A 24,868-nucleotide genomic window follows, 5' to 3' on the forward strand; every position below is an offset into this window, starting at 1 on the left:
TGGAAAGTGACTTACCTTCGAGGAGTCACAGGCTCAGGACCTGAGAGATGGGGGATGTCTGGGGACAGGATGGCCCCTCCCCACAGTTGGCTTGATTTAAATCAAATTTAAATCAAATCATGATTTAAATCGCTTCGCTGAAGAACTCAGTTTTAATTATTTAAATCACAGTTTAAATCACTAGTGAGGAAGATTCTATTTAATCTTTTTTTGTATAAGTACCTTTTTGTTTAATATAACTTTAAAACATATTCAGAGATGTAGGTTTCATTAGTAGGTAGGTACACCTAAGGAATTATTTATTTTCAGATTAATTTTCATCAAAAAATGGGATGATAGTTTTGTTATTTTAGTACTAAAGCAGAATGAACTTGTGAAGTTGTTTAGGAGATGAACCAGCTCCAATTGTTCAATTAATCATGATATTTTTGTGATGATGTACGAGAATCATCACCACCAAACAAGCTTTTAAATTGTACTGATAGGATTGTTTTTAGTTTGGTTAGTTTTTTTCTTCAATAGAACATCATGAACAAAACATGCACATAGATTTTTGAATGTTTAACTATTTCAGTTTATAGATAAAGTTCTTAAATAAAGTTGTTTAAAAAATAAAAGGCAATTTCAACCAAGTCGCGTGTATGTGTGTGATGTGCCTTCAAGTCGATTATGACTTATGGCAACCCTATTATGAATCAGTGACCTCCAGTAGCATCTGTTGTAAACCACCCTGTTCAGATCCTGTAAGTTCAGGTCTGTGGCTTCCTTTATGGAATCAATCCATCTCTTGTTTGGCCTTCCTCTTTTTCTGCTCCCTTCTGCTTTCCCCAGCATTATGGTCTTTTCTAGTGAATCATGTATTCTCATTATGTGTCTGAAGTATGATAACCTCAGTTCCATCATTTTAGCTTCTAGTGATAGTTCTGGTTTAATTTGTTGTAACACCCAATCATTTGTCTTTTTTGCAGTCCGTGGTATGCGCAAAACCCTCCTCCAACTCATACTGCATATTCAGTCCCAACTTATTTCTCAATTTAAAATGAATTAGTTCAAAGGTAGAAAGAATTATCTCTACAACTGCAGAGGAGGCTACTTTGTTAAGAGCTGGATTACCACTTCTATTGTGCAGGTGGTGTACATGAAGTGCATGCTCTCTAGGCCTTGCCTCTCTCTAAGTGCAAAAATAGAGACAGTCAGTGAATAGAGAATTTGAGGAGATGGGAGTAGATCTGAACAAGGCCTTAGTTTTTTTTGCACTTAGAGAGAGGCAAGGCCTAGAGAGCGAGAGAGCGTGCACTTCATGTACACCACCTGCACAATAAAACTGAACAGGTTATCACCCATCTGCCTAAACTGTGACTAACATTTTCATAGAACACAATTAGAAATTGTATAATTAGTATTCATGATGCTATCTTTGACCTAGGCTCTTTTTTACTAATTGTTTTAAGAAAATTTTGAAATCTTACTTAAATTTTAAAAAATGATTTAAATCAAAATAATTCTATTGTTTTTAATTTGTTTAAAAAAAACATTGATTTTTATCAACCCTGCCCCTCCTTGGTGCTGCCTATGTGGCAGGAGCAGTTGGTGAAGAAGGTAGCAACAGACATCTGGCCTCTTGGCAGCAGAGTCATGGGTGCTTACTAAAAGGAAGAGGGGCGAAGTGATGGGAAGGTCAGCGCTGTGTGGGCACATCAGCAGAGTCAGTCCAGTGTACCATCTTCCCTGTTGCCTCGCCCTTCTTCCTCCTGGTAAACAGCAGCAACTCTGCTTCCAGGAAGCCTGGTGCACAGTCATGCTCCTCCTCACCAGTCACTGCTTCTATGTAGCCTTATCAAGGCATTCCCCTTGTTGTTACCATTATTATTCTAAATTGCTGTAGATACATGTATGAAGAGTCTTGTCATGACACTGAAATTCACAGTATCAAAGACTGGTACTGTTTGGAGAAAAACACTTTAAATTGAGAAATAGTGTAATATCCAGTACTACTCTAATGGCAGAGCATGCTATAGATACAAGGTTTGTTGCACAGATACCAGAAAGTTCCTTGAAGAAAGCAAGAGCTGATTTTTATGTTAAAGATAATGTAATAAAGCTTTGCACTATACTCTTACTTGGAGGAATTCATTTTTGTAGACTTCCTCATCTTAGAAAACAAAGTACTCCGTGCTTGTAGTAAGCATTGAGGAGGAAATTTAGTATAACCATCTTCCTGATGTTATTCTGCTAGTTGCAGGAATCATTTTATGTAGAGGGAGTAATAATTAATATGACAGACACACACATCTGCAGTCTGAATTGGTACTGCCCTGAATTCTACCACGTCTGTCTATCTCATTCAGATAATTTTTTCCAGGTTGTATTATATTATTGGTGTTTTTGAGTGTTGTTTAAACGTTTTAAGACATTATGCATCATTTTTTTTCTCCTTCTCTAGTTGTACATAGACGCGTTAGAATTAGTCACATTTCTAGAAAAAAACAGTCGTGAAGAATTCCTTCCAAGGTAAAAATGGCACAGTAAATCTGCTTGTGTGCTCTCCATTCCTCCATTTAATTAATTAATTTATTTAACATTTATGTTCCACCCTTCCTCCAAGGAGCTCAGAATACTGTAGATGATCCCTCCCTCCCTTTTGTCCAATAACAACTCTGTATAGTAGGGCATGCTGAGAAATGGTGACTGGCTTAAGGTCATCAAGTGAACTTCATGGCTGAGTAAGGTTTTAAATTCAGATCCCCCCAGTCCAAAGCTAAACACTACATCTTGCTGCTGTTGTAGCATGCAGTGTGGTTTTTAAAAGATTTTACATTAAAAGTGTCTGGGCATGTACTTCTTTAACCCAGTGCTGGGGCCCTCAGGCTTAGGAGTCCTTCCAGACCTCTATCAAGCCCTCCTCATTGGTCATCCTCCATGTCCTCCTCAAATGCCTTTTGCTTGCCTGGATGGTAAGGTAAGAAGAGTACATCCATTGCTCAGCCCACTTATGCCGCTAGCCCTGCCCACCACTGGCATGCAGCCCCCAGATGCTTCTCTATGAGAGAATGAGGCTCTTGAACAGAAAAGGATTCCTCATAACTGTTTTAACCCAATGAAGCAGACCCTGCTCAGAGAAGATGAGGCACTTCTATAAAACAAAACCATCTCAAGCTACCCACTTCCAAAGGGATTCACTAATAGGCAAAAAAACCATTGTGGTTTAAGAACATACCTATAGCCAACAGATATTTCTTTCAAACGTTAAAAAGCAGGGAAATTGGACAGCTATAGTGAATGCACCAGGGGAGCAGGAGACCTGATCTCCTCTCTGAGATATTGTACTGCCTTACACATTTGTAAAAATGCAAAGACAATTTGGGTTGGTCTTTCACAGTCCAATCCACTTCCTGTGTAGCTTGGAAGAATTTGGTAACATGTGCCTCTGAGCATATGGTGAGTGGTGGCAACACCTGCAATCAGGACTACATCTCTAAAGATGGAGAATTACATTTTTGTTTGTTTGTTGGCATTCTTCTTTCGTTGCTTCTTTTCTGTGTTACTACTGTTTCCACAAAGAATCTAACCTAGAAAATTATATTTCATTATTTATCTTAGAAATCTGTGTCAAATTTATTTTTGTTAATTTCAAAGCCTTTTTATTGGTCAGTGTCATGTGATGGTGAAGACAGCCTTCTGTGTTTCAAAGTGCATGTTATATTCTAGTTCTACTTAACAATTGAGTCTGAAACTGCAGTTTGATATAAAATCAGATTGATTATAATATATTGCTACTTAAGCAATGAATCTAGCTGTTGGAGGAAAAAAAAACTTTGGCCTGCCCAAGATGCATGTGTTCAGTCTGCTGTGTTTAAACCACCCCACTTAAGGAAGGGTGGGCATGGCCAATTAAAAATATAGAGCACACCTAGAAATTTGCTGGAATATATTTTACCTCCCACTGTTTTATCTTGTGCAATCTGAGACACTCCTCGCGTTCATTGGAGACTGTTCTGCAGAATAGTTACTGCCATTATTCCGCAATTGTTTTTGGAGTTTTTTTAGTGCAAGTTATGCAGTGTTGCTGTACTTCACATACTCAGCACAGCACATGTCTCGTTTCTGTTATTTGGGCAAATTGCAGGTGTTCCCACCACTCACCATATGTTCAGAGGCACATGTTACCAAATTCTTCCAAGCTACACAGGAAGTGGATTGGACTGTGAAAGACCAACCCAAATTGTCTTTGCATTTTTACAAATGTGTAAGGCAGTACAATATCTCAGAGAGGAGATCAGGTCTCCTGCTCCCCTGGTGCATTCACTTCAGCTGCCCAATTTCCCTGCTTTTTAACATTTGAAAGAAATATCTGTTGGCTGTAGGTACATTCTTAAACTGCAATGTATTTTTGCCTATTAGTGAATTTCTCTGCTTTTTAATCTGGGAGGTAAGAAATGAGATCCTGTGCAAGTTTGCTGAGAATGGGTTGATCATTTGCATGCTTATTGAGTTCAGTGGGATTTACTCCCGTGCAGTCATGCTTAGGATAGGTGAAACTGACCATGGGGAGGGGCAGTGAGGGGGGGAGGGGGAGGGAGGAAGGGGGAAGGGAGGGGGAGAAGAGATTGGGTTGGTGGGCACTGGGCAGAGGGAAAGCCCCTCTCCTTTCCAAAAGGAAAGCATTGTGAACAGTATCGTCGTTTTTAAGGGTTTTCCCTACCTTTTAATTCTACAGCAGGCACGTGTAGAAAGCTGTCACTGGCCATATCTACCAGATCTTTATTTCACTTTAAACAGTCATGGTGTCCCCCAAATAATCCTGGGAAGTGTAGTTTGTGAAGGGTGCTGAGAGTTGCTAGGAGATGCCCTATTCCCCTCAGAGAGCTACAATCCCCAGAAAGAGGGGCTGACTGTTTAACCCAGCCTTTCCCAACTAGTGGGCCACCAGATGTTGTTGGACCACAACTCCCATCTTCCCTGACCATTGGCAGTGCTGGCTGAGGCTGATGGGAGTTGTGGTCCAGCAACATCTGGTGGCCCACTAGTTGGGAAAGGCTGGTTTAACCACTCTGGCTAATGGAGCTGTCAGGGGAATAACAGGGCTGGTTCACACAGAGATTTCATGCGGATCTGGTGCTACTCACAGCCCCTTTTAATTTGCATGGTTCACATGACTGGCAATCAGCAGCTAAAACTCAGTTTTCCCCTTCAAATCCAAAATAAAAACATGCTATTTTAATCCGAAAAGGGAAGGTAAAAATGTCTCCAGTTCTGTATCTCTAGGGGTTTGTAGACGCTTTAATCCAATTCTTCCCCTCTCCATGCCCATTCCCTCCTCCTCCCTTTGTTCATGTCATTTCCTGATTGGCTGCTGGCTCCCGTTCTGCAAGCCTGCTTGGTCGTTAGGAAGCTGCATGTTTGATCCTTTCCCTTTAGTGTGAACGAAAAGCACTGTATTTGCAGCTGGCTTTGAGCCCCCTATGTGGACTGTGCAAACAGATAACAAAGGTAAAAGCAATGTTTTTACTACAGTGTTTTGCTCCAGTGTGGATAAGCCCACAGTCTCCTAACAACTCTCAAGACCCTTCACAAATTACATTTCCCAGGATTCTTTGGGGGAAGCCATGACTGTTTAATGTGGAATAAATGTCTGGATTGAGTGTGGCTCTCTGATTAGCCAAGCCAAACAGCTGTTGGTCTGGCTTTTAGAAAACTGGCAAGATAGTTCTTAGTGAGCCGGCTGTGCTTATCATTGATTCCAAAGGCAAATTTCTTAAGTTAATTAAAAATCAGCCAGACATTTTTTAAACTTTTAAACTGCAGAAGGTGAAGGTCAGAGTATGGGGCAAGGTCAGTAATAGGATTTCAAGTGCTCCATGAACATGGCTGATTTTTAGTTAATTTCAACAAATTATGAGACCACCGACAGAAACGTTTAACAGATGTCTGGATTTTTCTTCTTTTTTTATACTTTGAACTCTTGATTCTTTCTGAGTGTTTTGTGTATCACTATGAAAATTTAGAGGGTTGTTAAGCAAGCGTTTCTGAGTTCAGGGCTATACGTTTTGTAAGGTTTTGATTTGAAATGAGCTTACGGGAAGCAGCAGAATTGCATGGGGGGTATTTCCAATATAACATTGTAGAATGTGAAAATCCATGCTGGCTATAGTATACAGCCACTTTCATGGCTGTATAATATAGGAAACTGTCTTATACTAAGTCAGACCATTGATCTATCTAGCTCAGTATTGTCTAGTATTGACTGTCTCCCTCCAGGGTTTCAGGCAGGAGTCTTCCCCATACCACCTAGAGATGCCAGGAATTGCACTTGTGACATTTTTCATGCAAAGCATTGTTGTACAGCTGAACATTGGCTCTTCCTGGCCATGCTGGTCTGTTTACAGCAAAAGTAATTTTTTATAAGAAAACGTTAACAATAAGACTGATTAGACTTTTTGTGGCATAAGCATAAAATAGAGCCAACTTTAACAGATGAATAAAATGTTATATTCAATTGGCAACTGTGCATGTGTAATATAAAAGTCTTAACTTGAGATATTGAAAGGAAGACAAGGGTATGCTAGCGAAATATGAGCATTTTCATTCTCTTATACTGTAAATGAGTACACAATATAGGTAATTCTGAAATATTTTTGTCTTTCTGTCATTGTTACCTCCTCCTCTGTTGTACATTTGTCTGCAATAGAGGAGATAGATACGACGCCTTGAGAGCCTGTATTGGAGACTCCTTGTGCCAGAAGCTGTACAATCTGAATGTTTTCTTAGTAAGTATGACTTGCAGGATATGTCTGTCATTATGATTTTGTAACTCTAAAAAATGAATATGTTTAATAATCTGATGTATTGTGGCAACAAAATCCAGTGGACAAATATTTTTGAAATTAGTGTTCTGTGTATTAGTTGGAGTTAAAACTACCTCTTCCTAAAAGCTTAGATCATCATGTAGTAGTAGTAGTAGTAGTAGTATATACAAAATACCCACGTAGATCATAGTGATACCTTGAATAGTATGAGTTGGCAACTCTGTACAGTTTTTCATGAATTTTAGTGCAATACTTGTTAACTTCAGATCCTTCAGATGGAAGATAACTTCAGGGGGGGATTATAACTAACTTTCATATTACACTTGAAAGGCTGTATATATTTCCAGCCAACAGATATGACTAATCACATCACTATGTCCTTAGGGCCCCAACAATTTAGGGATTTTTACAGAGTTGTGTGTATTCAAGTTTTATCTAACAAAAGAAGCCCAACTAGAAGTTTAGCTACATAAGAGTTGGAAATTCATATGTCTATCACTTTGCAGGTTGGTTGCGGTGCAATAGGCTGTGAAATGTTAAAAAATTTTGCACTCCTTGGTGTTGGCACTGGCCGAGAAAGGGGCATGGTAGGTTTTATATTCCATACTGATTTCAGTTCCTTTTACTGTATTTGCATGTTTTTTATTCTGCTGTGATCTTTCTAACATGAGATCAGATATGTCTTGGGTGTAATAGAACTTGGCAGGAAAACTCTGTCCTGATAGTTTTTCCACATTATAGATATTTTGTTAGAATACACATTTTGCATTATATAATCTCATAATTCCATGTAGAGATTGCTGTTCTTGAACACTTTCAGAAATCATGATGTCTTGGAGTATGTGTTTATCAGATTTCAGGATTCTAGGTAGTATTGAACTACCATAACACTTTTGATACATGTATAGGTTATTTGGTGAATCCCTATTGGAAATTTTTATGTAGTAATTTATCAAGTGTAAAAGTAAGCCTGAATTCATATCATTGTGTAATTTTGTTATTTGGAAATAGTTATGATTTTGAATCCAATTCTGGACAGAAAAGATTACTTGATATAGGAGAAGTTATTTATTTATTTATTATTTGATTTATATCCCACCCTTCCTCCCAGTAGAGATTGCACAGTTTAGGGCACATGGTGGCACACAGAGTACTCTGGGAATATTGTGTTAAGAATTATATGTGGGTAGCCAAGCTGAGAGCTTCCAGGGCTGATTCACACTGCAAAAGCTATCATAAATTACTTACTTATAATTTCATCTATTTGTCCAACCTGCTATAGGTTACAATTACAGATCCTGACTTAATAGAAAAATCCAACTTAAATAGACAGTTTCTGTTCCGTCCACATCATATACAGGTAGGTTGGAGCTGGGATGACAAAAAATAATTTGTGGAGTTTTCAGTAAATGGCAATGTGATAGTGGAATAAACTCTTTTTCAAGAGCTATTTTAATGCTACTGAGTTGAGTCTTCATATATTTAACCCTAGAACAAATACATTGGTTTTATTGTTGAATCTATGATTAGCTTCAGGTCTACATCCAAAACTCAGTGGCAGAGCACATGCGTTGCATGTAGAAGTTTGATTAAATAATTTTTTGCACTACCTTAAGTTGGGTTTATCTTAATGACGGCTGGATTTGTTGATTCCTGTTCGATTGAATTGGATTTAGTTTAGTTTGGACTGTATTATTATTTATACAGTTAATAATTATTTAATCTGTTAGCCACCTTGAATTTCCTTGGAAAATAAGTCTGCGTAATTTTTTTATATATAAAGAAAGTTTGAGGTTCGGTCCCTGGCATCTCCATTTAAAAGAATCTTGAGTAGCATGGTTGCAAGTGATCTCTGCCTGAGGATCTGGAGCATCATTGCCAGTCCAGATAGATAGTACAGTAGGGCCCTGCTTACCGGCGTTCTGTTTTCTAGCGTTCCGCTGATGCGGCAGCTTTCAATTAGGGGAAATTCCCCGTTTTACAGCTAGTTTTGCCCTTTTGCGACATTTTCGTGCGACGCGCCCCATTATCTTCAGTGGGTTCCGCTTTACACCGATTTCCGCTTTGCTGTGGCAGTCAGGAACGGAACCTGCCGTATAAGCGGGGCCTGCCTGTACTCAGCTGCCATTTAATTAAAAATAACGGCGCATTCCATTTTTCCTTCCCTAAAGTGGATCCTCAACACAGCTAACCACCACATCAGTAAAATAATATTAAAAACAAAAACAGGAAAAGAGCACCAAAATAATAACAGCCGTTTTAAATTAGTAGCAGCAAGCACAAGAATTCAGTTTTATTCTTGGATTAAAAGATCATCTCTATAACAGCAGTTTTGACCTGTGTCCTCTAAAGTTACTGAGAGAGACCTTTAGGTAGGTCTTCTGGAACAAGGAATTCCACAACTGGGGTACCACCACCAAGAATGCCTTACGTATTTATTATTTACACCAGTTGAGATTTTGGACATATAGAGGAACATGCCAGAGTAGCCTAATATGGATGCTAACAAAGTACGCATAAGTCTGGCAAGAACTACCTTCACTAGGAAAAGCCATATTTGGTACTTTAACTTAAGCTTGGCAAAAGCACTTGCTTCCACTATCCAGGAGCAAATCAGGGGCTTGGAGTATTTGCAAGCTGTGAACCTGGTTCTCAAGGGAGACAGTAACCCCATCCAGAATAAGCTATCTAGTGCTGGATCCACCCTTCCACCAACCAACATAACTTCTGTTTTGTTTGTAGCATGTTTTGATTTGTTCACCCATACCCAGACCTTCTGATCTCATCCAACAGTTAAGAATCTTCACATTCTCCAGTGGGCACCAGGACAACCCCAAGTGGGTATTGTGTTCCTTGCTAGTGCTTGAGGCAGGAAAGAGTTAACACTCCAAAATGACCGTTAATGCGGCCCCTCCCATGGAGTGCTAGTTCGTTTTCCTGCCTCGCTTGAGCAGTACTGATTTTCGCCTTGCTCTTCAGTCTGGCTGAGTTATATCTTTATCTTTTTCTCTATTTATGTTATTTATTAGCAGTTAATGTTCACTTAACTCTTCTCTCAGTGTTGTATATAGGTGTTAGTCCTAAGATTAATTGGTACAATGTTTCTCCTCAGAAATGAATTTCTCTGTGATTTTTTCCAATTAATGCATTCCCTTAGTGATATTTCCCTCACTTAATGGTTTTCCGGGTAGATTTTCCTCATTAATGAATTTCTCTGTGATTTTCTATTTATGCATTCCGTTACTATTTCCCTCATTTAATGAATTTCCGGGGAGGTTTTCCTCAGTAATAAATTTCTCTGTGGATTTTTCTGTTAATGATATTTCCCTACGTTAATGAATTTTGGGGTGATTTTCCCTCGTTTCCTGATTTGAACAGTAGTTTTCTTCCCATTATAAATTGGTCTTTCCTGCTGAAAGCGAAATGCCTAAGGAGCAAAAAAGTGTCTCTTCAAGGCTTTCCAAACGAACGGTTGCAGCGCTTGGTGCGGTAGCACCTACAGCTCGCTCGCATGAACCAGCAGTTAAAAAAGACGAGCCGTTGCAGCGCTCTCAAAGGCGGTTGCCATTTTAATCAAACAGCCTCACAGGCACCGCACGGCCCAATTACTCTTGCGGTAGCACAGAGAACGGCCGTTAATCAACATGCACCTCTTTCCCCTGTAAGCGATGAGGTATCAGAGCAATCAGGGTGGAAAAATTTAAAAGCACTTAACGGTACTGCATACCCTGTAGCTGGTGCGGTAGCTCTGCAATCAGGACGTAAAAGTATGGAAGCAGTTAAAGGTGCAGAAAAGCCTGTCAGCACTGCGGTGGCAGAGCAATCAGGACGCAAGCATATGACTAAACAAAACATACAGTTAGCCATACAACAGAGCAATCAGGAAGATTTGCTGCTGAGGGAGCCACAGAATATAAGAAAAATGCTTCCTTACAAACCAGAAGGGCGCTGTATCTAGGACAGCAATCACAGCAGTTGAGTACAGTAAATGCTGAATTTCCCTCACAGCAGGAGGAGATTCCAGATCCTTCAGTCCTTTTTTGCTCAGATTCTGAGGAAAATGATGAGGAATTTACAGGTTTTAATATTCATCACCCTGAGGTTCCACAGAGCACTGGGGCTATAGAGCCTGTAAGTGATATTGCGCCTAATGGGCACAGTCATAAACAGCAGCACAGAGTTTTGCGTGACAGAACTAATCATAACCAGCATCAATTCAACTCCACACAGATGGCCTCTCTTGCCACCTCGTGTTCAGATCAGGAACTTCAACAGGTGAAGTCTTTTCATTTAGGAGCTGCAGAATTAAATTATATTAGAAAGGCTCTCATGGGTGATATATCAGCAGAACTAGCTGCTTTTCGCCAATCTTTTCAAGTGGTTCCTGTACAGGCACAACAGCGCAGTCATGAACCAGGACAAAGTCACTGGCAACACACTATACGACAGTGCAGTGATCAGATGAATCAGGCAGGTTTCCCTGAAGTTGAGCAACAGCAGCTCCACACTGACCTTGCAAATGGATCACCAGATCCACATGATGTGGTCAGGGGTAGAGCACAGGGCTTATTAGCTGACAGACCAGACAGATCTAAGTTTGCTAGGCAATGGTTTATGCACGATGATTCAGTGCTTGATTTCGAAGACGAATCAGATGAATGGAGTGATACTTCACAACCGGAAGAGCACCACTCCAATAGGTTGTTTCATAGCACTTACTATATGGCTGTGCTATGCAAGGCTATGGCGGCTTTAGATTTGAATGATGTTACAGAACAGGCACCTTCTACCTCCAGAGGTGCATCTGTCCTTCCGGAACCAAAGTCTACCGATAAGGTCATTAAGGTACCATCACTGCTCAGACAAATAGTGGAATCTGAATGGCACTCACCAGTTCAGTCTACCAAGTCACTGACGTATGCTAAGAAACTATACTTACTGGACCCAGAGTTTATGGAGCAGCTGAAAACTCCAGATATTGATTCTCCAATTTCTGCCTTAGTTTCTAGAAACTTCCTTTTGAGAGAAGGGGATGCTCAATTGACAGATCTTACAGAATGAAAGTTATGATATGGCACTTAAAAAGGTCCATGAAGCGTCAGCCTTGTCGGTACGTGCATCTATAGCAGCATCTGTGTTTTCAAGGGCTGCATTATTGTGGTTAGATGAAGTTTTGGAAAATCCAGATCAAGACCAAGACAGACTTAGGAAAACAATTTTGAAGGTATCAAGGACACAGGCTTTCATTGCAGATGCAACAATGGATGCTACTCAATTCGCAGCTAGAGCCATGGCTGCTGAAGTGTAGCTAGGCGTATTTTGTGGCTTCGTCATTGGGAGACGGATGTTTCTTCTCGCATGGTGTTGGCGACAGAACCATATGCAGGCAAGAAATTATTTGGTGAAAATGTGCTCAGTGAAGTACTAGTTGAAACAAGAGACAAGAAGAAGGCAATGCCAGTAACAAGTAAAAGACGAGATGACAGGCGACCTTTTCGCCGTTTTCAGCCATACCAGTCCTTTCGTCCCTCTAGGTTTGGAGGCAGAGGGCGAGATTTCCGTGTTAACAGACAAGTTTGGAGTCGTCCAAGATTCCAAGTGCGCAACCAACAACAATCAGCAGCACGAAATACATTCTCAGCTACCCACAGAGGTGGAAGACAACAAAGACAATTCTGACTTATTGCAGATACCAGTGGGAGGCTGCCTGATGAAATTTGCACACATTTGGCAGCTGACAACATCAGACCGCTGGTTAAAGAATGCTCTCCAGTATGGGTATCAGATAGAGTTTCAGGCTACGCCTCCAAACAGATTTCTCCCGTCACCTGTGTCGGCACATCCCGAGAAGCGCAGGCTACTACAACAGGCAATACAACATCTGTTGCAGATAGCAGCCATAGAACCGGTTCAGCAGCACCAGAAATTTCAAGGGGTTTATTCTGTTCTCTTTCTTGTGCCCCCCCCCAAAAGGAAACAATTGGAGAGCGGTACTCGATCTAAAATTTCTATTTGTCAGATACCGGAAATTTTGCATGGAAACATTGGTGTCCATAAAAGAAGCTATTCAGCCTCGAGACTTCCTAGCTTCCATAGATCTAACCGAAGCATATTTACATGTGCCAATCCATCCGCAGCACCGCAAGTTCCTCCGCTTCGTTTACAACAATCAACACTATCAGTACAGGGCAATGCCCTTTGGCTTGGCGTCAGTGCCGAGGGTCTTCACAAAAATTATGGTGACCCTTGTCGCTCATCTCCGTCAACATGGGTTGAATCTTTACCCATATTTAGACGACATTCTGATTCGTTCACACACAGCACAGTCAGCTTATCAGGACATTCACACCATACTGGCAGTTCTCCACAATCACGGATTCTTAGTCAACATCCCCAAGAGTCATTTGTTCCCTCAACAACGTTTACAGCATTTGGGAGCAATGATAATGTCCAAGCGGACTGGTTAAGCAGACAGGAGATGTTGCCGGGAGAGTGGCAGTTGCACAAAGATGTGTTCAAACAGATATGCAGAAGGTTCGGAAGGATGGATGTGGACCTTTTCGCTTCAGATGTCAATCATCAACTGAAGAGGTATTACACTCGCTATCCATCTCTCAGAGCTGAGGGTGTAGATGCCCTAAATTCTCCTTGGCCGAAGGCAACACTGTATCTCTTCCCTCCTTTTCCATTGCTATCTCGGGTAATGAAAAAGGTAAGGATGGAGAGGGCCAATGTTGTTCTACTAGCACCAGATTGGCCAAGGAGGCCATGGTTCTCAGAGCTAGTCTGTCGAGCCCCCATGGCGTCTGCCTCTTCAACCAGATTTGCTGCTACAAGGACTGCTTCGTCACCCCGATCTCCAATGGTTGAGCTTAACTTCATGGAAATTGAGCGGGGCAAACTGCTGAGGGCTGGATTACCAACGGAAGTGGTAACCACAATATTGGCATCTAGAAGACAGTCCACAATAAGAAGCTACCAGTATACCTGGGCGGCCTTTTTAAAATGGTGTAATAGGAATCATGTTACACCTAGGAAGTCAGGATTTGCAGAGGTGTTATCCTTTTTAAATGCTGGTTTGAAGAATGGGTTGAGACCCAATACTTTGAGGCGACAAGCATCTGCGTTGTCAACAGTCCTGTCTAAATCTTCTTATGCATCACTGGGAGCTCATCCCTATCTGAAACAATTTCTAAGAGGGGCTTCACTATTGTCAGCACCATCATCGTTTTCCAACGTGGAATCTTCACAAGGTCTTGTCAGCTCTTCAAAAACTGCCATTCGAACCATTGCCATACGTTACGAATACTTTCCTTCAAAGTATTATTTCTCATAGCAATAACATCATCTAGACGAGTATCTGAACTTGGAGCTCTCTCGGTGGCAAAACATCTATGTATCTTCCATACTGACAGAGTCATTTTGAGAACAGATTCTATTTTCGTTCCAAAAGTTAATTCAGCCTTTCACTGTCAGCAGGAAATAGTATTGCCAACATTTTGTCCTTCGCCAACGCATCCTCTAGAACACGCTTGGCATTCATTGGATGTGAGGAGAGCACTTAAAGTATATATAAATAGGACTAGGCCAATAAGGCAAACTGATTCTTTGTTTGTTTCTTACCACCCAACTACTCTCGGTAAAAGAGTGTCCTCCTCTACTTTGGCGAGATGGATTAAGGGCTGCATTGCCTTAGCATACAGTTCTCTCAACATACCATTACCTTCAGGCATCATGGCTCATTCCACAAGAGCAGCAGCTGCCACTGCAGCTTATTCAACAAATGCATCTCTTCAAGTAATATGTAGGGCGGCCACTTGGGCAAACCCTAATACTTTTACTAAACATTATAAAATAGATATTTATGCTTCAGCTGAAGCAGCCTTTGGGAGGCGAGTTGTTCAGCAGGTCCTGAGTGATCATTGAACATTTATGTACCCACCCAATCAATACGTCAGCTCTGGAACATCCCACTTGGGGGTGTCCTGGTGCCCACTGGAGAAGGAACCGTTTTACTCACCAGAAAAGTGTTTCTCAGTGGGCGCCAGGACACCGCCAAGGCCCACCCTGGGATACACACGACAGGAAACATGATAATAAAACGGGTGGACACTGAACAGTCAATGATCACTCCTATCCCATGTATCATTCAGTGGAGTTGGCAGTCGCTCTGAGTAGAGACTGTATAGTTATTTTTACAACTTAAGTGTACAACGTATGTTTTCATGATAATTACAGTTAATGTTGTCACAGTTTTTTAGATATGTAGAAGTTTATATTTTAAGCTTGGCCAGACGGCGAACTAGCACTCCGTGGGAGGGGCCGCATTAACGGTCGTTTTGGAGTGTTAACTCTTTCCTGCCTCAAGCACTAGCAAGGAACACAATACCCACTTGGCGGTGTCCTGGCGCCCACTGAGAAACACCTTTCTGGTGAGTAAAACGGTTCCATCCCTCTGGAATTGTGTGGAAAAGAGCGTGACCAAATTGCCAATTGTAAATGTTGGGGGTGCTTGTCCACAACTTAAATGTGTGCTTAAGCCCAGTGATAGCACAGTGGGGAGGAGAGCCTGGTTGGGAGTCCAGAGTCTGTGAGTCCAAATCCCCGCTCGTGTCTCCTGTGTGTTAAGGGCCAGCCAAAGATCACCCCCCACAGGGAGTGGCTTTCGTTACGTGCCCTGCCACCTGTGCAGCCGTGGGCAAGCTGCATAGTCCCAAGGAGCCCAGTTGCCCCCCATCTGGCAGTTGCAGACAAGGAAGGGGCTGGCTTGTGCAACTGTGGCAAGCTGAGCAGGCCCTAGCCAGCTGGGGAGGACTAGCCTCAGAGGGAGGCAGTGGTAAACCTCCTCTGAATACCACTTACCATGAAATCCCTATTCATAGGGTCGCCATAAGTTGGGATTGACTTGAAGACAGTCCAAAGTCCAGTGATACAGATGATCATGGCTGACTTTGTAGTATTATGTGACTGCTATTGCTTCACCCCTAGTTTCTAAGATGTGCTGTTACTCTGGAGTGAAGACCAATCCCTCTGTATACTGTTAAATATTTTCCACTTCTTTGTTTAACGAAGATAGTTAATACATTCTCAAAATCTCAATATGTTTATTCATAGTGATGATGGTGTTTCAGAGATTCTCTGTTTGGGAAGTTTTGCTGTTTAAAAATAAGGTGGCTCTTAAATTTGTGATGTTCTCTGTATTCTTTTCAACAGGTGAAACAGCCTGTTGTGTGAGATTTTACCCCTTGGAATCAAGTTTAATCATATACCTGCATCCCACCCACCCAGCTCTCCTTATTACACAACACAGATGGAAGTGTAACTTCAAAGTTATGACTATAGTTGATTGCTTAAAAACAAACCCTCAAACACACACATGACCAATGTTGAGTAAAATTGAGAAGCTCTTACTATTATGGGCTGACTCCACCTTTAGACTTTTCCCCCAATTCCTTTCAGTTTCTGCTCAATGTATGCCAGCAAGAAACAGCCAGTTTCCTTAATCTACAAATAAAGTGAATAGGAGTATTATTTTTATAATAAAAGGTGTTCCTATAAAAATGCACTAAAACGTAAGTGAATATTTTTAAAATACCATGTAATTTTTTTAAACACTTGGAAAAGACAAACAGTTCTATAAAAATAACTCTAGCCACGAGACTCTCTAGCTTGGGGGAATATCTTCCCCAGTCGATGTTACTTGTCGTGGGCTACTAATTTAGACAACCAATTTACCAAGTAGTAAACGTGGAAAAACACTGCCACTTGATAAAGCCCTGATCTTTTACCATGTGTTAGAATTCATAGCAGAAAAACATCATACTACGTTTTCACTAATAAAACCAACCAAGGAAAAATATGGTAGAAAACCTGACCCACTTGGTGTGTTGGTTTGCCTATGTTGGACCATAGAGCCGGGTCCCGTTAGTGTATTGATGATACTACAACCTAAATCTCTGGACTGCCTTTCCTAGCAATCTTTTGTAGATGTTAAATGTGGGGGACAAGATGCATCCCACATGCCAAAAACCATAGAAATGAGCAACAGTTCACTGAAATACTTTCTGGAATACTGTCTTCCAGGAATAACCAGGAGCACTGTCTAACTATGTCTCAAGGATTAATTCCCATCATATGGTCCACAAGGACACCCTAGTTAATTGTATCAAGAGCCAACAGGAATGTATTCTTCATGCATAGCTCCCATTCATCAACTGCAGAAGCTAACGCATCATTGGTCTCAAACCAGCTTGGTATACACATGTATACACTATATAAGTGATTTCTGAGCTTTTGAGCCACAAAATATTTTACTTTAGGAAGTGTTTGCACCAGCTTCAATATAGAACTGTGATTAACTTTTGTGCTAGGTTGTTCTTTCCAGAATTAAAGAGTGTAATGTAAAGCAAAATGTTTTGTGCCCTGTCTCTGTTCAAGTTTGCTCCTAATGCATACTCATATTTCACTAAAGAGCTGATGTTCTTGAATCAGTGTCAGTAATTTGAAGTTTTCTGGTGCCTCACAATTGCCTGTTCCCAGCAAGAATATTAACCAAAATTAAAATATTTAATTTTGGTTAGAAGCCCAAAAGTTGTACTGCAGCGACAGCAACACTTAACATCAATCCTCAGATGAAGATAGAACCATACCTTAACAAAGTCTGCCCAGCAACTGAGAACATGTACAATGACGATTTCTACAACGAGCAAGATGTAGTTGTTACTGCATTAGACAATGTAGAAGCACGGAGATACATTGACAGGTAGGTTCATGATCTGAGGGATACATTGTATTGCCTCTGCTTTTGCCACCCCTCAGTAATTTTAAGTTTGCTTTCTTGATCATGGGTTTATGTTGGATGTACATCAATGCAAGCTATGGTTAATTCAAAACGAATTGTCTCATAATTGAGGTTTACAAACTCACTTCAAACCATGTTTTTAATCTCCTGGTTTATATAAATTTGTTTTGTGTTTAAATTTTTATATATATATATTATTTATTTATTTATTATTTATTTATTGCATTTATATACTGCCCCATAGCCGAAGCTCTCTGGGCGGTTTGCAACAATTAAGAACATTAAAAACAAGTATACAAATTTAAACCATTAAAACCCATAAAAACCGATAAGCAAGTTAAAAACACATGCAATTCAAATGCTGTTAAAATGCCTGGGAGATAGTTGATCACAGCATGTCAGTTTTTTGAGAAAATGCCGCATTAGCTTTCTTTAAGCAAATTTTACTATTATGAATTATTGTCCTGTAGTTTTACTGGAACTTCTGAGGTGGGTCTTCTGACCGGATGGTGGATGTTCAACCTGTCCTGGATGGGGTTGCACTCCCCCTGAAGGAGCAGGTTCGTAGCTTGGGGGTTCTCCTAGAACCATCTCTGTTACTTGAGGCTCAGGTAGCCTTGGTGGCACGGAGTGCCTTCTACCAACTTCGGTTGGTGGCCCAGCTATGCCCCTATCTGGACAGGGATAACCTCACTTCAGTTGTCCATGCTCTGGTAACCTGTAAGTTACTCTATGTGGGGCTGCCTTTGAAGACAGTTCGGAAACTGCAGCTTGTGCAAAATGCAGTGACCAGATTGGTAACAGGGACCAGATGGTCCGAACATATAAAACCGATTCTGGCCCGCTTGCATTGGCTGCCTGTATGTTTCCGAGCTCGATTCAAGGTGCTGGTGTTAACCTATAAAGCCTTACATGGCTTACAACCACAATACCTGATGGAACGCCTCTCCCAACACGAACCCACCCGTACACTACGCTCAACATCAAAGGCCCTCCGAAGAGAGCTTCAGCTATGGGGCGGTATACAAATGCAATAAAATAAGTAAGTAAGTAAATGTTGTATTAACAAGTTTATACTTATGGCATACAAGCCCAAGGCTCACTCCAGAACCTCACTGCATGTATATCCTATATGGTTCAGCTATGAATGAATTGGCAGTTTATAAATCTAAGGACCAGACTTGATGCAGTACCATTCACATAGCCATTATTTGAATAGGTGTTTTTAAAAAGAGAAAATAGCCAGCACAACTGGGGACTAACCAATTCAGCTAGCCCCCAATCTGGATTGGGATGTAAGTGGGGGCCAAATATTTAACTGTTTGTCTCACCTGTGCTGTGATCCAGATTGGCCCCTGCCTCTGCAGTTTGCATGGGGAGAAAACCTTCAATTGGTGCCAAAAAGCAGCAAAGGAAGGAGAGGCAGATAATCATGTCTATGTTACATAAACATTGATCTTTAACCTTTTTTTCTTTAATGTTGTTTTATAATGCTGTATGGCAGTAAAGGGCTTAGACCCAAGATGTCTAAAGGACTGTTTCATTCCATATAAGCCTGTGTTCTCATTAAGACCTACTGGAGAGGCTCTTACTTGCACTATTGGAAGAGGAGGTGTGGCAAGTTCTCTGAGGCTGTGTCCAAGCAGTGGAATTCTACCTAGGAAGGCTCATCTTCCCCCTTGCCTTATGAAGGCCTTCCTTTTTTGGCCGGGTTTGGCCTGTCAAGTTGAAGATATTTTCCTGACCCACTGAATCTATAATGGATTTAGTGGCAATTCTTAATTTATTGTTGATGATATATATATTTTGTAAGCATATTTTTTTCAATGAAAAGGGTGTAAATAATACTGGTTTTGGTTTTAGGAATTTGCCATTAGTTGGGTCCCACAACAGTAACTGAAATCCCGTTTTAAACGATTCTTGTCAATGTCATGAGATCATATCATAGTTTTGTCTTTCCCCCTATGCCCCATTGGGGCCTATATGGCATCTACTCTGATTTGTTCTTTTTTTTTTTTGGTAGCCGCTGTCTAGCAAGTCTGCGTCCTCTCTTAGATTCAGGAACCATGGGAACTAAAGGGCATACAGAAGTCATTGTGCCTCACCTAACAGAATCTTATAACAGTCATGTAAGTGATCCATCTACAAATACAATGTACTTGGGTTGCTGAATCTATAAATCTTCCTCTTCATTTTCTTTAAAGTGGCTGTTCCTTTGGGACATTTTTGTAGATATACTGTAGAATCAGAGAGCTGCTTCTAAGTGTACTTGCGGGCTGCAATGTGATTGCCCACCTTCCCCCAGGTTTTTAAATTTTGAATGACAAATTCTAGTGTCATACCACCTACTACTTTTGAAAGTCTGATGTGCGGCCTCGGTGCACTGGGTGGCAGCAGTGTTTGACCAGGGCAGCAGTAGGGTGGAGCAGCAGCAGTAGGGTGGAGCAGCAGCAGTAGAGGAGCAGGTGAAGCAAGCGGATTGACAAGGGAAGTGGGGTTGCCCAGGGGGTGGCACGGAGTGGAAGGTTGGTGAGCAGAGCCCCTCTAGTCCTATACTAAAAGTGCAGGCCTATGCGTGAGTACTCGGAGTAAGCTCAGTTGAGTACATTGGGACTTACACCCAGGGAAGTATTTATAGTCGATGGGGAACCTGTGGCTCTTCAGATGTTAAGACATCCAGCTCCCACCAACCTTAGTCAGAGGTACCAGTTATCAGGGATGATGGGACTTGTAATCCAGAAACATCTGGAAGACAACAGGTTCCCCATCCCTGATATATAGGTAGCATCATTAGTATATGTTGAATGGAAGTATGGAAAGGAATTGATCTGGCATTAGAAATAATGCTAGAGATAAAACATCCAAATGTATGTGTTTATGATAAATTTATGCCTCTCTTTTTTATATGTAGCGAGATCCACCTGAAGAAGAAATACCATTTTGTACTTTAAAGTCTTTCCCAGCGGCCACTGAACACACAATACAGTGGGCAAGAGACAAGGTAAATTTTTACAATAAACATGATATATTATGGGCACAATTCAGTGAAAAATTATTTTGTACTGAAATGAAGGAGAATTAAATTAAGTGCAATAATGCACTGAATTTCAGGTAAGGGCACTGATTCCCCCTTCTCCCTGCCATCAGGTGTGATGGGAAGGAGATCCAATACTAATTTCTCATAACTTCTTTTTTTTCCCCAGTTTGAAAGTGCTTTTTCACACAAGCCTTCGCTGTTTAATAAGTTTTGGCAAACTTACCCATCAGCAGAAGAGGTATTACAGGTAATGGTAACTTTATGTTGCATATTGAATGTGAAGATGCTCGGGGTGTTTTTACAATTTTACTGTGACAAATCTTGTAGGTAGCTGGTATTGATAGATTTTAATGTGGTAAAATGCTATTTCAAACCCTTATATTTTCATACTGTTCCAGGCAGATTGCCAAAGGTTTGCACTAGGGTTGCTACTTAATTCTATCTAAACTGGAATGTGAATGGGGTAAAAATTGTGATTTAAGCTTATTGTGAATTACTTCAAGGACCTGGTGTGGGCGTTCTGAGCATCTTCATTTTTATAACTTCAGTTCTAGTCTCTGTATGTTTCACTGTTAGTCTGAAGCACTGGCTGTGTTTTACATTATTCCAGTATATTGGGGTAGCCAAAGTGGTGCCTTCCAGATGTTTTGGAGTACAACTCTGACCAGCCCCAGCCAGCTTTGCCAGTTTTAGGGGTAATGGTAGCTGTACTCCAAAATATCTGGAGAGCACCATGTTGGCTACCCCTATACTAGGTTGGTGCAGTTTTCTAATTCCCATTTAAGTGAAAGCAAGAATTAAATTGTGACTTGGCTGATATTTTGTAAAGAATAATGTGTTTGCTGACTAGTATGTGTTCACCCTTTCTTTTCCCTTTCCTAGAGAATAAAGTCTGGCGAGAGTTTGGAAGGCTCTTTTCAAGTGATTAAATGCCTTAGTAGAAGGCCAAGAAGCTGGCCCCAGTGTGTTGAATTAGCAAGATTAAAATTTGAGAAATATTTTAATCATAAGGTGAGCACTGAGATCAGTTTTAATCTGGCAGCTGATGTTACCAATTGACAATTTAAAGAAAATGCAATGTGTGTTTCTTGAAAGAAATCTGTCTCTTTCAATTCTACATACATGTGACAGGAAGGAAACTATATTTTTCAGGCTAACTTGAGGAACTGAAGCTACTTAAATATTTTTATTCATTAAAATGTTTTATACTACTTTTTTCAAAAAGTTTTTTCAAAACACAATATGTTTGCCAACTCAAATCCATCAGAAAGCAAGTGGTGTTCTGCAGTAGCTGAAGCTTCTGAATTATTTTAAAAGACAACTCAACATAGAACGTATTATAATAATCTAACCCAGAAGTCACAAAAACATGAATGATAGCAGCCACCATATCTTTATCTTACAGTAGTGGGCACACTGGTAAATCAGCCAAAGCCAATAAAAGGTACTTCTCCTGTGCAAGGAAGACTATCTCTGGTGGGTAACTCGCTCCGCCTAGCGGTTGAAAGCAAAAAGAGTGCTGTTCAATTTGCAGAGGCTTCCCGCTGTCCCTGGCTATATGCTACAGTTCTCTTTCTGCCTTCACAAAAGACTGTTGATTCTGCTCTCTGCTTACCTTTGGTTCAGGCCTGTATTTGGTTCTGTTTCTTGTGTCCTTTATTCTCTTGTTGTTTTTTCCCTATGTTTGGTCAGTGTATTTCCTTCGTTAAAAAAACAAAAACAAAACGTACTGGATTGTTCTCCGCTTTTGTTTGCTACTCACCTATGTTTCCCCTCCCCCCATCTCTGGAGTGGCCACAGCTCTGTAGGCGCTTCATCGCCAAGCACCCTTCCTTCACCATCCTTTGGCCACTCTCATTGTCTTGGCCCCCCAGCTTCAGAGCAGCCACAGCTCTGTAGGCGCTTCATCGCCAAGCACCCTTCCTTCACCATCCTTTGGCCACTCTCATTGTCTTGGCCCCCCAGCTTCAGAGCAGCCACAGCTCTGTAGGCGCTTCTCCACCAAGTGCCCTGACTTTCTTCCCCCCCCCCAATCTCTGGAGTGGCTGCAGCTCTGTGGGCACTTCATCAGCAAATATCCAAGTGCTCAAGTCTTCAGCAGACTACTGTCTTCACCAGGCTGCTCTCCCCTCACCTTCTCCAGAGTGGCTGGTTTCGCCCTCCCGCCTCCAGAGTGGCTGCAACTCCATGAACTTTTCAGCACCAAACGCTCAAGTGCCTCTCCTGCTCACTGCTTACTCTCGTAACACCTGCCAAGCTGGTTGTTTTTCACTGTAGGGAAGTCATCTGCTAAATTGGCACAGCCAGCGACGGTTCCGGTCTCAGCTCCGTTGCTGCCATTACCACCTGTGTCAATTTTTCAGCCACCAACAACCATCATTTTGCAGAACCCATTGATGGAGGCGGTTTCCATCTGCCCCTCTAATATCAGGCAGGAGGGTGCTGAGGCAATCTTGTCAGTGGCAGGCAGGGTGGCTTCCGTGGATGCAAGCTTCATCAGTTCATTGCACGGATGTGAATTGGAGGGAGCAGGGCAGGGTGGAAGAGGGGTGTTTGGATGCCTCTGTGGGGATCTTGGAGAAATCTGGGCAGCGCCGGGGGAGACACCATTTTGTCTGATAGTCATCATTTGTCAAGAGGTTCTCACAGCATGTCATATCCCAGAGCGATCAGGGGCCCCTTTCAGATGGGGAAGAGGGAATAGGAACTATCTTCTCTACTAGATCTTCGTTGATGAAGTTTTGGGGTTTCAGGCTTCATCTGTATCTCAGCCACCCTCTCAAGATGTACAGGTGGCACATTCGGTACAAGCTACTCATTCACCATGGGTGGTTCATTCCACCTCACCATTGACCATGGGAAGTCAGTCTTCATGTTCTCATGTATTACCTATACAGTTTTCACCACAAACGTTGCAACAACTGAAAGAACAACTGAGGGATGCGCTATTTGTGGACTTTGCCAGAGACCTGACAGCCTCCTCTACCATGCCTTATGGGGCTACCCCACAACAACAAAGTGGTGCGCAAGGGGCTGATCCATTGCAGCAGCCACAGCAGCTAGTGGCTACTAATAGGGCTGTCCCTTGACTCCTACCTCATCATCAAGATCACCACGCTCAGGACGCAAAGGACACAGCAGGTTGCTCAGCCTCCTTCATTCTCCAGTCCACAAGTACACTTTCATCCTTAGTTGCCAGACCCTCACTCTGTAGCCTGGGGTAGGCACACTCCTGCACCTGAAGAAAAGATTGATGATACAGATAACGAGTTAATTGTCTTGGATGAAGAGGAATGGAGCAGGGAATCTGAATTTGACAAGGTTTCCACTAACCAGATTTTTCAAGAGGCTCACTTTCTCCCCCTTTTCTGCAAGACTATAGAGGCATTGAATCTGAATTCTTCAGAAGAATCAACACCTCCTTCGACCTCCAGTGTGGCGGCATTGTGTCCGGGCACAAAACCTAAATCAAAGGTCCTTTAACTACCTCCATTACTTCCAAAGGTGATTAAATCAGAGTTCAATGCGCCGTTACAATTCAAAAAGTCAGTGCCTGCAGCAAACAAATATTATATTCTTGAACATTCCCTCATGGATCAATTGAAAGTTCCCTCGTGGATGCCTCCATTGTGATCTTGTTGAATCCATCTTTGAACCTGAAAGACTTGGATGCTCACCTTAAAGATACAGTGAAGTGTAAAATGGACCAGGGTCTCAGAAGAGTCCATGAGGCTAGTGCGTTATTGATCCGTGCAGCAGCAACCACTTCAGTATTTGCTTGAGCATGTCTCCTGTGGTTGGAGGACTTAATGGATGGGCTGCAACATGGGCCAGAGTCTGTAAGTATCTGCTAAAAGTTTCTAGGGTGGTTACTTTCATGGCAGATGCAGCCATGGATGCCATGCAGTTTTCTTCAACGACATTGGTAGTTGGAGTCCTCACCAGGAGAACTTTGTGGTTATGGCACTGGGAAGCCGACCCTACTGCTCGTTCCAATCTGGCCTCTGAGCCTTATGTTGGAGGCAAATTATTTGGAGATGTCACTCTGGCCAGAGTGCTGGAATCAAAGGAGAAGAAGTCAATGCCCCCTACCAGGAAAAGAGATGACAGAAGATTCTTTCATAGGTCATTTCATCCCTGCCAATACTCTCAACCCTTTTGAGGCTTCAGACAATGTGGAAGAGGGGATAGTCAATCCAATTGCTGCTTCTGGAACAGATAACG

At 41.7% G+C, this 24,868-nt stretch overlaps 1 protein-coding gene across 4 annotated transcripts in view; it reads left to right on the plus strand.

Annotated features, from left to right (window-relative positions):
* The window catches only part of UBA6 (ubiquitin like modifier activating enzyme 6), an 88,755-nt gene that overhangs the window by 42,101 nt on the left and 21,786 nt on the right, over positions 1–24,868 (plus strand). For all 4 annotated transcript variants that reach the window (XM_061588048.1, XM_061588045.1, XM_061588047.1 and 1 more), the window contains 9 exons: positions 2,444–2,511; positions 6,689–6,767; positions 7,313–7,393; positions 8,089–8,166; positions 17,387–17,568; positions 19,631–19,736; positions 20,519–20,608; positions 20,811–20,891; positions 21,527–21,655. In XM_061588048.1, the coding sequence (XP_061444032.1) occupies positions 2,444–2,511; positions 6,689–6,767; positions 7,313–7,393; positions 8,089–8,166; positions 17,387–17,568; positions 19,631–19,736; positions 20,519–20,608; positions 20,811–20,891; positions 21,527–21,655 (894 nt within the window). The remainder of the gene's footprint in view (positions 1–2,443; positions 2,512–6,688; positions 6,768–7,312; positions 7,394–8,088; positions 8,167–17,386; positions 17,569–19,630; positions 19,737–20,518; positions 20,609–20,810; positions 20,892–21,526; positions 21,656–24,868) is intronic.

This window comes from Rhineura floridana, chromosome 11, assembly GCF_030035675.1.
Source record: "Rhineura floridana isolate rRhiFlo1 chromosome 11, rRhiFlo1.hap2, whole genome shotgun sequence".
Lineage (NCBI taxonomy): Eukaryota > Metazoa > Chordata > Lepidosauria > Squamata > Rhineuridae > Rhineura > Rhineura floridana.